Genomic DNA, 16,126 nt, shown 5'->3' on the forward strand with positions numbered 1-16,126 from the left:
TACACAGTTCAGAAAAGCTGATGTTGGTAGGAAGGATCCATGCGGCACATGCTGTGAAGCAGTAACTAAAGTGTAGTACACTGTGTCAGACAGCATGTTCAGCAATTGGGTGGTCCAGATAGCTCTTGGCCCTATCTTATAGATGGACATTCATGCGTACAGCCAGCTTGTTAGTCTTCACGCTCACGAAGAAAACAACACACTGGCTGCAGCTTAGCTTGCGGATCCCATGACTGCTTTCACAGGTAGATCTGCCTCTGATGTGATAGGAGATGTCTGAGACCAGACTGATGTAGCTAGTGGTGGGAGGTTGTATAGGAAGGTCTTGCATCCAGATCTGTTAGAGGGATATGAGCCATGAGGAAAGGGATTGAGAGCAGGGATGGAGTAGGGATGGACAAGCATACTGCATATGTCTGCTAACCACCAGAGCACCACTAGCCGGAGAGGAGGGACGGATAGAGGGTAGGATATTCCTCCTTTCAGGGCATGATGAGAGGTAGTCAAAACCCTGACGGAGAATGTGATTCAGTTGCTCCAGTCCCAGATGGCACCCCTTTTGTGGCCAGACAGTAGGTATGTGGGAAATGTTAGGTGGTAGGAAGACAAGGCACGGAAGATCCATTTCTGTTCAAGTTGGGAGGGTAGTTTCAGTCTGTGAAGGCCTCAGTGAAACATTTTGTTTATTTGGACAGGGACTACTTATCACCGTAGATGCAACGACCACAGGTGGCTAGACTTTATGGAAGGGACTTATTGGTTTGGAATGGGTGGCTGCTGTTGAAGTGGGGGTTTCCCTAGAAGATGGTATGTTTGATATGGACAGAGATATTGATGTAGCCATCCTTGAGATGGAGGTCCACATAGTGGAAGGTGGCTTGTTGGGTTGATAAGGGCCAGCTGAAGCAAATGAGGCACAAGGTGATGAGGTTTTAGAGGAATGTGGATAAGGTGTCCTCACACTTGGTCCCGACCATGAAGATGTCATCAATGAATACGAATCACAGGAGGGGTTTGGGATTCTGGGTGCTCAGGAAGGACTTCTCTATGTAGCCACAAACAGGTTGGCAAAGTATGGTGCCATGCAAGTTCCCACTGCTCTATCATAGCTTCTTTTGCAGGTGATGCCTTCAAAGGGGAAGTAATTGTAGGTGAGGATACAGTTGGTAATGCTGCAGGAAGGACGTTGTAGGTATGGAGTCCGTTGGGAATTGGGAAAGGTAGTCTTCAATAGTGGCAAGGCCACAGGCATTGGGTATGTTACTGTGGAGGGAGGTGGCATCAACAGAGATGAGTGGAGTGTAATATGGTAGAGGAACAAGAACTGGGGAGAATCGATGGAGCAAATGGTTGGTGTCTTTTATATAAGACAGCAGGTTATGGGTAACAGGCTGAGTGTGTTGATACAAAACAGAGATTCTGTCAGTGGGGGAACAGAAACCAGCCAAAATCTTACATCCTGGGTGGCTGAGTTTATGAACTTTATAAGGCATGTAGAAGGTAGGGCTGCAGGGGCTGAGAAGTGAGACAGACACAAGGGAATGGTTCTGGGATGAGCCTAAAGATCTAAGGAGGAACTGGGGATCCTACTGGATTTATGGAATGGGGTCACTGTTGCAGAGTTTGTAGGATGACAAATTTGACAGCTGGTAGACTTTCTCTGCTAGGTAATCTCTAGTGTTCAAAAGAAAGGAAGTGAAGCCTTTGTCGGTAGGTAAGATTATAATGTTGGGATAAGTTTTTAAGTGGTGGATTGTAGTTGTTTCTACAAATGTAAGGTTGGTTTCCATGCTGAAGGATTTGGGAAATAATAGTGAGGCAAAATTTGAGGTTAGGAAACTCTGGAATGTTAAGAGGGAGTGATCTGGAGGCAGCTGTGGAGGATCAAAGTTGGATGAAGAAGTGAACTGAGTCAGGCAGGGTTCAATATTGGTTTTCAGTTGAGTCTTATTTGTAGGATTATGGCAAAAAAGTGTGTCCACTGTAAGGACTGGGAGTAGGTCTTTAACAAGTCCAGCATGATAGAATTTGGAAGTGGGACAAAGGACTGATGCTTCTGTGGGACTACGGCTTTTGGAGGAAAGGTTAATCACTTTGTTTTGGGCTATACCTTGTCATTTTTCATACCTTCCTGTGCCACATGAACTTGTTGAACCTCAACCGTATATACTCCTTCCCTTTCTCTCTCTCTTCCCTTATTCCAGCATGTTTATTCTATCCTCATCTAATCCATTTACACCTGCTGTTTCTTCTTTACGCATATCCACCCACTGACCTGCATCCCTCTATTACTGTGTTTTTATTTATTTTTCCATTTCATCTCACTGTGTTTTCACAACATTTTAGTTCATTTTTGGCTTTCACTATCGGCCCTACTACCTCACTTGTCACCTGTTTTCCCCATACTTCATTTGTCCCATCCATTTTGCGAGTGTTTCTTCACAAAATTTTACATACTGTTACAATTTTTTCACATTTCTTTGCGTATTTTACATATTTTTAGGCATTTTTTAACTCTCCACTACTATGGATCCTTGCTCCTTCCATATATGCCAATATAGAAAACTTTCCCTATCCCTACAATGACCTCTATACTTTGAAATTCCATCAGTCCATAGCCCTCACCAATACAGTCCACAGTTAACCATGTAAATCAAGCTCAAATCTCCTTGCAATACCTTGTCTCCATCTGTAAAATTCTCCTGCAATCCCAAAATGCTGCACCCCATCTCGCACACAAACTCTTGCTCTCCAGGAACTAGGGCAACATGCACAACAACAACTCAAAAAACTCTCCAATCTGTTCATGTCCCACTCCTGCCTTGGACTACCACCACCCACCACAGCCTTGAAACCTCCCTCATAGCCAATAAACACTGCCTCGCACACTTATTATGTTTACCACATCCTCAAATCCTCCTTCCCACTGGCAAACAGAACCCAAAACTTAAACAGACCCAAACCACACTCATAAACTTTCAACAAAATTCCTTAGTCCCGTGGAAGTATCAGTCCTCTCTAAAAGCCTTATCTTTTATCCCACTCCTAAATTCAATCCTGCTGGACTTCTTAGAGAACTTCCCTCTTTCTCCCAGCCCCTACAGCGAAAACACTTTTCCGTTACCAATCCTACCGTTACACATAACCCAAATTCCCCAAATCCATCAACATGGAAACCAACTTCACATCTGCAGAAAGAACAGCAATACACCACCTAAAAACTCATTCCAATCTTACAAACATATCCGCCAACAAAGGCTCCATTACTGTGGTTTTGAACAGCAGGGATTACCTGGTGGAGAAAGTCCACCAGCTGTCAGATCCGTCATCCTACAAACCCTGCCACAGTGACCCCATTCCAGAAATCCACCAGGATTTCCAGTTTTTCCTCAAATCATTAGGCCCAAACTAGAGCCACTAAACTCCCCACACACCTACCTTCCATAAACCCAACCACCTAGGACACACCACTGTGGCCCTCAGTGACGGAATATCTGCTCTCGTGGACAACACTTTCACCCTATTACCTGTAACCTACCCTCCTTCTAACAAGCCACCTTCCTCAGTGTTCACCATCTCAAAAATGGCAACTTAAATACCTACATACATATAAAATCACCAATCACCAGCAATACTTTTTCTTTGACGGCTGCCACCCGATACATACCAAGAAGTCCCTTCCATAAAGCCTAGTCACCTGTGGGCATCACATCTTAAGCGATGAGCAGGCCCTTTCTAAATATACCAGAGGTTTCACTGATGTCTTTGCAGACCAAAATTACCCTTCCAACCTTGTACAGAAACAGATCTCCCACGCCTTATCGTCTCTCCATTCACCTACCATCTCCCACATACCCACTGTCAGGCCACAAACAAACACTTCCCTGATGAACTCAGTAACACACAGGACTGGAGCAACTGAATTAGATTCTCCAGCAGGGGTTTGACTACCTCTCACTATACTCTGAAAGGAGCAGTAGCCTACCCACTATCCGTACCACCCCTCCTCTAGTAGTATTCTGCCACCCCCCAAACTTACTCAATATTCTTATCCACCCATACTCCATCCAAGCCCCCAATCCCTTGCCTCACGGCTCACATCCCTGCGATAGACCTAGACACAATACCTGTCCCACACATCCTCCCTCCACCTGCTACGCACACCAGTCTGGTCACAGGCTTATCCTACCTCGTTAAAAGCAGGGCTACCTGTGAAAACAATCATGTGGTCTACAAACTAAGCTGCAACCAGCATCCTGCTTGCCACGTGGGCATGATGATTTAACAAACTGGCTGTCCATATGAATGGCCATTGACAAACTGTGACCAAGGGCCAGTTGGATCACTCAATTGCTGAACTGCTACCCAAAATAATGTGCTTAATTACACATGATTGCTTCACAACCTGGACCATCTGGATTCTTCCTACCAACACTAGCTTTTCTGAACTGCACAGGTGGGAACTCTCCCTGCAATATACCCTTCATTCCCGTAATTCCCTGGCCTCAGCCTTTACTAGTCCCTGTCCTCCACTTACCTATCTCCTTCGCTACTCCCACTTCAGCACAACAAATTCTTCTGTTCTACCAGCATACCCACTAATCCTTTCACCTTCTCTCCTTTTCTACTCCCCCCCCCAAAAAAAACCTACCTACTGCATCTAGCAACCTTACTCCATTACCACAGCATCCCTGCATGCTCCCATAAGCGACACTACACCCTCTCCCACCCCAACTTGTTATCCCCCTCCCTACACCATGCCACCTTCACCCACACTGGATATCTGCTTCAATCAGCCACAGTGTGGCTACAGAGAACAGATACACAGTGGTTTAGTGTGTATGTGTCATGTACATGTGAGTGTGTGTGTGTGGCGGCAGGGAGGGGGGGGGGGGGGAGGGAGGGAGGACATGGGTTTTCTACTTCAGAAGAAACCCTTTTGGCTGAAAGCTTAAATGTGTAGAAGTCTTCTGTCTGTGACTAAGAGTCTTGTCTATATGGTGAGTAACAACCTATTCTTTTCATAATATAGTTTTATACCATCCTGGACTTTCCATTGTCTGATGCTGTCAAGAATGTCATGTTAAGTGCCAGACCTAGGTTTTGTGTGAAATTTGTGCACACACTATTTATTGGTAGTTATAGCAAAATATAAAAACTAGCCAAATAAAATGTCAGCTGATGCAGTATTTGGTTTTTAATAAGAACCTAACATAATTACAGTTTTCCACTGACAGTGAACAATGTATGAAAAACTCTATGGTTAGTCACTGCTTATATATACTGACTGATACTCATATATGTAAAAAAAAAATCCAATATATGCTCAAAAATATTAAAGAAAAAACTTTTTTACCTTGTATTTTGCATGTGGACAGTATGTTATCAGGCAATTAAAATAATGTGAGACTTTTGACAATCCACCCCAGTGCTAGAGACATGATGGCTCTCCTTGGGTTACACCAATGAAGAGCCTATTTCCCCTCCCACTCACCCAAAGGTTTGGCACATATAATGCATCCTGTTGTCACTCTGTCACCAAAACAGAAGCATATGCTGACAAGCACGGCTTCTGTGTCCCTCTGCTCATGTGAAGAGAGAGAGAGAGAGAGAGAGAGAGAGTGAGTGTGTGTGTGTGTGTGTGTGTGTGTGTCAGAGAGAGAGAGAGAGCACACTTCTGGTTTCTGTAAATGGCTGTCTACTACTCAGCAAACACTGCTTGCTCTCTTGGATGAGTTGAGATCTATCCTCATAAACATACATATTACATGAAATATTTAATTTACTGACCAATATCAGTAGCAAGCTGCCTGCAGCCACTTGTTGACAGTTCACATATGCCCAGAATGTTCTCACAATACATCTGACATGTGCCACGAGCTATGATTCCAAGTAAGGCATCTGCAACCCCTGCTTCACTATTTTCAGACATAGCTTGGTACTCAGAGTCAGCAACACGTAATGCCAATGTCAGTGATGGATTGTCTCGTAAAAGAAATGGCTCCAGGTGCTGAGGCAGTGTCATCAGATATTGGCCTATCTGAAAGTTTAATAAATGTCATAATAAATTGAACATCAGGGTTACATGTTACAAATCTACATTACTACAAACTGACAAAAAATTAGGGCCTAACAGTCTGTGACAGACAAATAATGCACAGGCAATTTGCAAAACCAAAGAAAATAACACAAAAAATAAATGAAAACAGTTATTTTCTCTATCAAGCTAAAGGCACATTTTCACCATCCACGGTATACTTTTTTTTTTCATAATCAATGATAAAAATGCACAATTTTGTGTATGGAAGGTGCTGATATTTGTGAAAGACACTTAAAAGTCAAGAGTCAAAGCATATTTTCAACACAGCTGCATAATCAACGAACCTCTTGCAACTTTAAAATGATAAATCTCACGAGTTCAAAAATGGCACTTTTTTTTTTAAGAAAATGAGATTAATGACATGCAACAATCTTTCTTATCAGTTGAACACAAGAGAGGAGGGCCAGAGAAATTGGGAAAGTTTGGTATTGAATACACCACTACACTGAAAACAATGACGAGTAGTCATTCTGCTTAGGCTGTACCAAAATGTTTATATATCATGATCGCAATTTCGATAATTTATCATCATCACATGGTGTGTGGCAATGGTACCCACTTAACAACATGAAGTTCTCATGTACAGCAACATGGTATCCAACATTATAGAATCAACAATGTATGGTGGCCCAAGGTTAGAAAATGACAAACACTTGACATTATGATGAAAACTATGCTCACAACAGAGACATAGGACAAGACCATGTAACTAGCATATGTGGTTCTTTGCGCCCCCCCCCCCTCCCCTGTCCCCTTCACCACACTGGTTACATGGGTCTTGTCTTATATCACTGTTGTGAACAGTTTTTATCATACTGTCAAGTGTTTGTCACTTTATAACCTGTGGCAATGTGTGTTCTCACATGGCATCCAAAAGAGTGGATAGATTTATACCACCACATGTTGATTTTATAAATTTGGGTACCGCATTGTCGTACATGACAACTTCATGTTGTTAAGTTGTACCATTACCCCATACCACCTAATGACGACAAAATATAAAAATTGCAATCACGATATACAAACAATGAAGATTTTTGGTACAGCCTAAGCATAATGACAACTTTCAGTAACTGTACCAAGGCTCTGGAGCCAGTCCTTATCAAAATTTCTTTTATCAAAATGACGAAGAACTACAGGTTACAAGTAAAGCACCAATATCATTATTTCTTTCTGTTGACAACTGATAAACAATTTATTGTACACTAGTTTAGAAGTATTTTAGAAAAAAAAAATCTTACAAACAGCACAAGGTTTACAATAAAACTGTAAAAATTTGATGTAGAACTCGGAGAACGTCCATGATGCAATGCTTAGTTATTTGCAGTAAACATAATAATACAAGATATGCCCAAGAGCAGCATGCAATTTTTCACTTAAAACTTAAAAATGCAAACTCAGATAATATCAACCTCACTCTTTCCCATTCTCAATCATATTCATATCACCATTTAAAATGTAAAAACTTTAAACTCTGGCAGTGCTCTAAAGCTTTAATACAAATCCTATCATCAGCCACTTACCATCCTCTGTTCATTACAAGTCTCTTCAAATGTATCCATACATTACAGTCTTGAACTCCTCATACCCAAGTTAGTCCTCCTTGTTTCTTTACATCATCAACCCATCTTCCATTAGGCTGTGTTACAAATTTTTTTCTTATCTTGAGTAACACAACATAGAATCTCCTGTGTCCACCACTACAATTATTTTTCGTTATATGCCCAGCTAGTTTCCATTTCAGTTTTGTACAGTCAGTATCCTATGTTCAATTCTAGAGTCTTCTCTTATACATTTTTTTGCTATTCTGTCCCTTCTTGATATGCCAAATATGCTTCTTCCCATGGCTCACTGGTTAACCTTCAATTTTTGAATTGTGCATATTTAAAGTCCATGTTTTACTTCCATGGTTAATATTGTCTGTATACACTAGATACGGTCTTTAATTTTAACGTGCATTCAGTTCCCCAATTGAACTTCAACATACACTACTGGCATTAAAATTGCTACACCACGAAGATGACGTGCTACAGATGCAAAATTTAACCAACAGGAAGAAGATGCTGTGATATGCAAACGATTAGCTTTTCAGAGCATTCACACAAGGTTTGTGCCAGTGGCGACACCTACAACGTGCTGACATGAGGAAAGTTTCCAACCGATTTCTCATACGCAAACAGCAGTTGACCGGCGTTGCCTGGTGAAACGTTGTTATGATGCCTCGTGTAAGGAGGAGAAATGCATACCATCATGTTTCCGACTTTGATAAAGGTCGGATTGTAGCCTATCGTGATTGCGGTTTATCGTATCGTGACATTGCTGCTCGCATTGGTCGAGATCCAATGACTGTTAGCAGAATATGGAATCGGTGGGTTCAGGAGGGTAATATGGAACGCACTGCTGAATCCCAACAGCCTTGTATCACTAGCAGTCGAGATGATAGGCATCTTATCTGCATGGCTGTAATGGATCGTGCAGCCACGTCTTGATCCCTGAGTCAACAGATGGGGATGTTTGCAAGACAACAACCATCTGCACGAACAGTTCGACGACATTTGCAGCAGCATGGACTATCATCTCGGAGACCATGGCTGCGGTTACCCTCGACACTGCATCACAGACAGGAGCGCCTGCTATGGTGTACTCAGTACTCAACAACAAACCTGGGTGCACGAATGGCAAAACGTCATTTTTTTGGATGAATCCAAGTTCTGTTTACAGCATAACGATGGTCACATCAGTATTTGGCAACTTTGCGGTGAACGCACATTGGAAGCATGTATTCATCATAGCCATACTGGCGTATCACCCGGCGTGATGGTATAAGGTGCCATTGGTTACACGTCTCGGTCACCTCTTGTTCGCATCGAGGGCACTTTGAACAGTGGACGTTACATTTCAGATGTGTTACGAACCGTGGCTCTACCTTTCATTTGATCCCTGTGAAACCCTACATTTCACAAGGATAATGCAAAACTGCATGTTGCAGGTCCTGTAAAGGCTTTCTGGATACAGAAAATGTTCGACTGCTGCCCTGGCCAGCACATTCACCAGATCTCGCACCAACTGAAAACGTCTGGTCAAGGGTGGCCGAGCAACTGGCTTGTCACAGTACGCCAGTCACTACTATTGACGAACTGTGGTATGGTGTAGAAGCTGCATGGGCAGCTGTACCTGTACTCAATCCCAGGCGTATCCAGGCCGTTATTACAACCAGCGAAGGTTGTTCTGGGTTCTGATTTCTCAGGATTTATGCACCCAAATTGTGAGCAAATGTAATCACATGTCAGTTCTAGTATAATATATTTGTCCAATGACTAACCGTTTATCATCTGCATTTCTTCTTGGTGTAGCAATTTTAATGGCCAGTAGTGTATTTTTACCCAACCAACCTACCCTCCCAGCCAACCTCAGTTGCCCTGAGTAACAAATTTTGTCAACTCTTTCTACAACTTCATTAATCTTTACTATTTTCCTAGTGGTGCACTAATTGTGCCTTACTTTATTGTTAATTCTAATTAATGTTGAGGGAAACTATCACAGTTGCTCTGTTCACTTTTCCTGTACTTTCATGGTATTGTTCTGAGTTCAATGAATAAAAAAAATAAAAAAATGGAAAAAAAAAGACACATCATTAAATTGAAGGTAGTTTAGATGAGACCTGTTTGTGAGTAATCCTTCTTCATCAAAGTTTAAAAGGTTGAAGATCTCTTCCACCATGTCAACATATTACAAAACTACTTCCAAGTATTTTAAAGATAATTCAGGTCATAGAATCTTAAAATTTGTACCATATTCACATAGAGCAGACCTGTAGGTAAGCTAGCCTCTGTCTTCATCTGAATATAAAACACACAGTTATAATGTGGCAGATTACAAGCTGTATACCAAAAGCACCATGCACTGGAGAACCCTCTCAGAAGACCAAAAAGCCATACGCCATCAAACTGTATGTTATCCTTTAACAAGTGAAAAGACTTTCTCTAATCTGATTGGGTGGAAGAAAGTAAGTATACTGTGGCTAAACTGTTGATTTTATTAGCTGTAACTTACCTATCATCAACTGCAACCACTATTCTTTCCACTGATGTGTGACTTTATGCCTCTACAGCTAGGTGTTAGCATGTAGGGGGATGGTCACTGAATCATGTTAAATTTCAAAACATGCCACACTATCTGCCACGTGTACTAACTTATTTACATGTGCTCTACTATCCAGCAGAATTATACCTCACTAACTGTGCAGTTCATTGTGTGTGGAATGCATACAATCATATTTAAAACAGATGACACTCCATCCAGTCAAGATAAATGATGTTGAAGGAGGTTCCAAACTACCACACAACTTCTGATAAAATTGTATTTGCATTTGGAGAAAAAGCATTAAGAGTCTGATCCACTACAAAAAGCTGTGGGGGCCAACAGAATACTTAGAACAGAGAATGGGCTAAAACCAGAAATTTATAGCTGTGAGATCTTTGGAGTAAATAAAAGTGTTTTCCTTAAATACAGGCTCCACAGAATGAGAGCTGGTGTGTGTGTATAGGAATAGACAAGAATCATTAACGAACTGAAGATGAAATTGAGTCTACATGTCAACAAATAATAATTATAAATGTGATAAGCATGTGATGAAGTGTTGACAAAAGCTGCCTCTTTTTTTTTTTTTTTTTTTTGCCAGACCTGTTTCAGACATTACTGTGCATTATCTGATTATCTGTGGCTGCAGCATACACACTAAATAGGTACTGAAATTTGTCATCTATGTAGTCTCTCATGCAGATAATTGGTGATAATCTCCTGGCAAAAAAGTTTGAATAAATAAAAGAAAATCAATACAATGAGCTTTTGTTAACACATGAATGTCAGAAATGAAATTCATCACATACATAAAAGACACACAGTGCAGAAGCTTCAAAGTCATAAAAGCTGACTTCAAAAATTGTGAAGAGCACATGTTTTGGCATCCTCTTCTTAATGGAAATAAACAAGACTTGTTGTAATAAACAGATTTGAGGACTTTAAGGATATTCACACAGAGACTGAGATCAGTAAAAACAATGAAATTGTAGCAACAATGGACACCTAGATATAAACAACTAGAAAAATGAGTATAAAAATATGTATGTTCACTAATATTAATGGGGGAGGAAATTCTCATTTCTCAGAGAGGAATTAAAATCATTTGACTCTAGTAGTAAACAATTACATCTGAGTTCCACAAAGTGTGTACTAGCAACTATTTTTGACAAAATGCACATCTACATAGAACAACTTTTTTTTTCTTTATAAATGATTAGATGTACAAAATGAAAAAGTTATACACTATATACCTGAAGATGAAACTTTTGTCCTTTGAAACAGACTGGAGACAGAAAGAAAGAAAGAAAAAAAGAGGGAGAGGGAGAAATGAATGGTGATTTGCGAGCTTTGTGACTCGAATGTCTGCTTCTGGAAAAACTCTTGAGAGCTTTTTTTTCCAAAAAGGTCTATGCTTGTTTTCTTCTTTTGGTTCTCTTTAAGCTTTCAACAGTTAACTGTTTATGTTGACAAGCAACATCATTTTTATGACTGCCTCCACTTTAAAGTGCTTCTTGAAATTAATTTTCTTTTCCCACAAAATTCGATAATTACAAAATCTGTAGAGTATTGATTTTGATACTTTGTGGACATCTATAGCCATGCGACCCATTCTTGACTGATAGAACCAACAAGGTACTTAGTATTGAAGTTGAACTGAAAGAATTCTGTTTCCACGTTACAGGAAGATTTCAAGCTTGGTCAAAATAAGTTAACTGATTTTTTTCCATTTACATATAGTGCAGAGTACAGACACTATAAACTGGCTGTCAGCTGTGAGCATAAACAAACTAAAATTTTGACCACCAGAGGGGAGAGAAATGGTGCAGGGAAACAAACCCTCTCACAGGGCAGCCAGCCTATTCCCATGTTCTGGGTTTCTGTGAAAGCATAACTTGACACACGGTCATAGGGATGGCCAGTCCTTTCTGGTGTTTTGACGACCTTAATCAAACTCTGTGATGGACCAAGATTAGTTTCTCGAATCATTTCAAAATAAGAAAAGAAAACAATGAGCAACGCATAGCATTCGGTAAGGTTATTGCACACCACCTTGTTGATGTTGCCAGTGTCATAATCTTTAAGCCAGACCTCTACCAGTATTTGTTGCAACCACATTTCAAAACACCTGCCACCTACAATTGCCACTTAAAAGTGTCCACATTATATCAACTTTTGAGTTTTAGCTAGCAAACAAAGATATGGACTTCTTCGTTATAATGTGGTTGGTCCCACAGTTGAGTCCCGTGTTGCATTATGTGGCTTGTATCTTGTTCGGATCATTCAAGTGACCAGAATAGGCATGACACCAGAGCATCAAACACAATGATACGTCATTATGTTCATGCACATTTTATTTTACAAAAATGCTCTTAGGCATATTATTTTCAGAAATAGCGGTTCACTATATGATTTTCAATACCAGTAACCAAAAACAGAGAATATTTTCAGTATTTACAAGAATAAAATACAGCTATTTCAAAGAATCTCTGATCAAGTAATTCTTCTGGATACAAATCACTATGTTATATCATATTATTTATATAATTTTGCATTTTTTGCATTTTGAGACAGAACTTGCATCTATATTTGCATTTATTGTGGATTGCCAATTTTTCAGGTCCCTACCAATTCAACTATTTCTCGATGCTTCAGAATGTGTTCTATAAACCAATCCCTTCTTTTAGTCAAGTTGTGCCACAAATTCCTTTTTTCCCCCCAATATGATTTAGTACCTCATTAGTTATTCAATCTACCTGTCTAGTCTTCTACAGCATCACATTCCGAAAGCTTCTATTCTCTTCTTGTCCAAATGCTTATCACACACATTTCACTTCTGTACAAGGCCACACTCCATAAAATGCCATAAGAAAATACTTCTTAACACATTGCTTTATATAAGCTGTTAACAAATTCCTCTTTTTCTGAAATGCTTTTCTTACTATAGGCAGCCTGCCTTTAATAACACCTCTTTTTCAGCTATCATCAGTTAATTTTGCTGCCCAAATAGCAAAACTCATCTATCACCCTTAGTGATTCATTTCCTAATCTAGTGACTGCCCGATTTCATTTGAGTACATTTGTTTCCTTTGTTGAACTTTTGTTGAGATTCATCTTCTAATCCCTTTTCAAGACACTATTCATTCTGTTCAACAGGTCTTTCAAGTCCTTTGCTGTCTCTGACAGAATTAATATGTATCGGGAAATCTTCAACTTTTTCTTTCTTCTCCCGCAGATTTAATTCACTTTCCAAATTTCTTATTTCCTTTATTGATTGCTTAATGTATAAATAGAATTACACTGGGGTGAGACTACAACACTGTCTCACTTCCTTCTAAACTACTTTTCCGCTTTCATGTCCTCCAACACTTATAACTGCATTCTGTTTTCTGCACTTGTTATAAATGACCATTCACCCCCTGTATTTTATACTCATTAGCTTCAAAATTTCATAGAGCGTAGTCCAGTCAGTCAACATTATCAGAAGCTCCCTCTAAATCTACAAATGCTGTAGACATAGGTTTGCCTTTCTTTAACCTATCTTCTAAGATAATTTGTAGTGCAAGTATTACTTCACATGTGCCTACTTTTCTCTGGAATGGAAACTGATCCTCCCTGATCTTGATTTCTACCAGTTTTTCCATTCTTCCCTTAATAATTCGTATCAATATTTTCTAGACATGACTTATTAAATGTGGTAATGTAAACACCGGTCAGCATCAGCCTTCTTTTAAAATGGAATTATTACATTTTTCTTCAAGTCTAAGAGTGCTTTGCCTGTCTCATATACAATATCTTGGAACCAGGTGAAATAGTATTATGATGGCTGGCTCTTCCAAGGATCTCAATAATTCTGTGGCAATTGTGTCCACTACAAGTGGCCTTGTTTCTGCTTAGGACTTCCACTGCTCTGTCAAATTCTTGTTACATTATCATACCTTCCCTCTAATCTTCATTTACTTCACCTTCTCTTTCTATAATACCATCCTCAAGTTTGTTTCCCTTATACAGACCTTCCACATATTCCTTTCATGATCCAGCTTGCCCTTCTTTGCTTAGAACTGGCTTGCCATCTGAGCTCTTGATATTCACACAGCTGTTTCTCTTTTTTCCTACAGAGGGCACCTGTCTTTCCCCTAGTCATTCACATTTCTAAAACCTTGCATTTGTCCTCTAGCCATTTCTGTTTAGTCAGTTTGCATTTTCCGTCAATCTCATTTTTAGATGTACATATTCCCTTCCACCTGATTCATCTGCAGCATTTTTATTTTTATTATTTTTTCTCATCAATCAAAGTCAGTATCTCCAATGTTATCTAAGGATTTCTTCTGGGCCTTGTCTTTTTATCTACGTATATTGTGTTGTCTTCACCATTCAATCTCTCACAGCAAACCATCCATCTTCTATTGTATGCTTTCCCGTGTTTCAGCACAACATTACTTGATGCTCCCTCTGAAACCCAATACAACCTTGGGTTCTTTCAGTTTACACTAGTCCCTTCTCCTTAAATTCCTACCTTTTTGCAATTTCTTTAGTTTTAATTTGCAGGTCATAACCAATAAATTATGGGCAGAGACCACATCTGCTCCTGGAAATGTCTTACAGTTTAAAATCTGGTTCGAACTCTCATAATCAGCATGAAAACTTCCAGTGTCCCCAGATCTCTTCCGTGTATACAACCATCTTTGATGATTTCTAAACCAAATATCTGTAATGATTAAATTGTGCTTGGCACTACATTCTGCCAGGTAGCTCCCTGTTTCATTCCTTTCCTTCAGTCCAAGTTCTACCACTATTTATCCTTAGCCTACTACTGAATTCCAGTCAGCCACTACAATTACATTTTTGTCTCCCTTAACTACCTGAATAATTTCCTTTATCTCATACTACATTCTTTAAATCTCTTCACTGTTTGCAGCACTACTTGGTGTATAAACCTGTGCCACTGAAGTGGACATTGGTTTCATTCTCTCTTGGCTAAAATAATGGGTTCACATACTCAGATACTGGAGGAACATGACTGACACATTAGTCATTATCAGTGGTGTTGAAAAGAAAAATAAATCACTAAAATTCATCAAATCCTCATGGTCCTGGACTTTCTGTAAGGAATATACATATGGATTAGCTCAACACTGCACTGTAATCTATCACATATTCCTTGAACTGATATGTGTTCCTCGTTATTAGAAACAAGCACCTATAAAATCTATATATTTTAAGGAAAGTATACTTCATCCCCATGACTACTATTCTGTGTCACTTACACCTATCTGTTAGCAGAATACCAGAATATACATCATAGACCAAACATTATTATGGCTTACCTGACTAACCTTCTCCATGGAAATCAGCATGGATTCTGAACCCATATCTCTTGCAAAACCCAACTTGCTCTCTTCACACGTTATTCTCAGTGCCATGGATAGTGGAAACTAATATGACCATATTTGTAGACTTCTGAAAAGCTCTTGTTTAAGTGCCACACTTGACACTTTCTATGGAAAAGTTGTTCCTATGGGATATCCAGCCAGATTTGTGGCTGGATTAAATATTTTCTAGCATGTACCAGAGGAGTGTAATGCAATAGTTGCTGTTCATATTATGTATTTATGACTTGGCAGATAGTATCCGTTGCAGTCTCATGCTTTTCACATCTGATGCAATTTTTTTGTGAGAAAGTTCTATTTTGTAACAACTGCAATACATACATTTAGATGTCAACAAAATCAAGGCAAACCTGAATCTGGATGGCTATATGGGCACATGAGTAGCATTTACATGAGCACAGTGCCGCAGTACTGTGTCACCTCACTTCGTGCTACCAGAAGTCTGATAATATGGCAGTAAGTAGACAATATAGAATTACTCATCATGAATGGACAGTACCTAAGTTAATGACATTGGAATAAAACAGATGTACAGAATCCAGAAATGGTAACCTAG

At 39.8% G+C, this 16,126-nt stretch overlaps 1 protein-coding gene across 1 annotated transcript in view; it reads right to left on the minus strand.

The window, feature by feature from the left end:
• LOC126187608 (conserved oligomeric Golgi complex subunit 7) overlaps positions 1–16,126 on the minus strand; it is an 82,400-nt gene that overhangs the window by 2,134 nt on the left and 64,140 nt on the right. Inside the window, exon 13 of the mRNA XM_049928802.1 lies at positions 5,791–6,040. Coding sequence (XP_049784759.1) covers positions 5,791–6,040 — 250 coding nt within the window. The remainder of the gene's footprint in view (positions 1–5,790; positions 6,041–16,126) is intronic.

This window comes from Schistocerca cancellata, chromosome 1 (genome assembly GCF_023864275.1).
Source record: "Schistocerca cancellata isolate TAMUIC-IGC-003103 chromosome 1, iqSchCanc2.1, whole genome shotgun sequence".
NCBI lineage: Eukaryota > Metazoa > Arthropoda > Insecta > Orthoptera > Acrididae > Schistocerca > Schistocerca cancellata.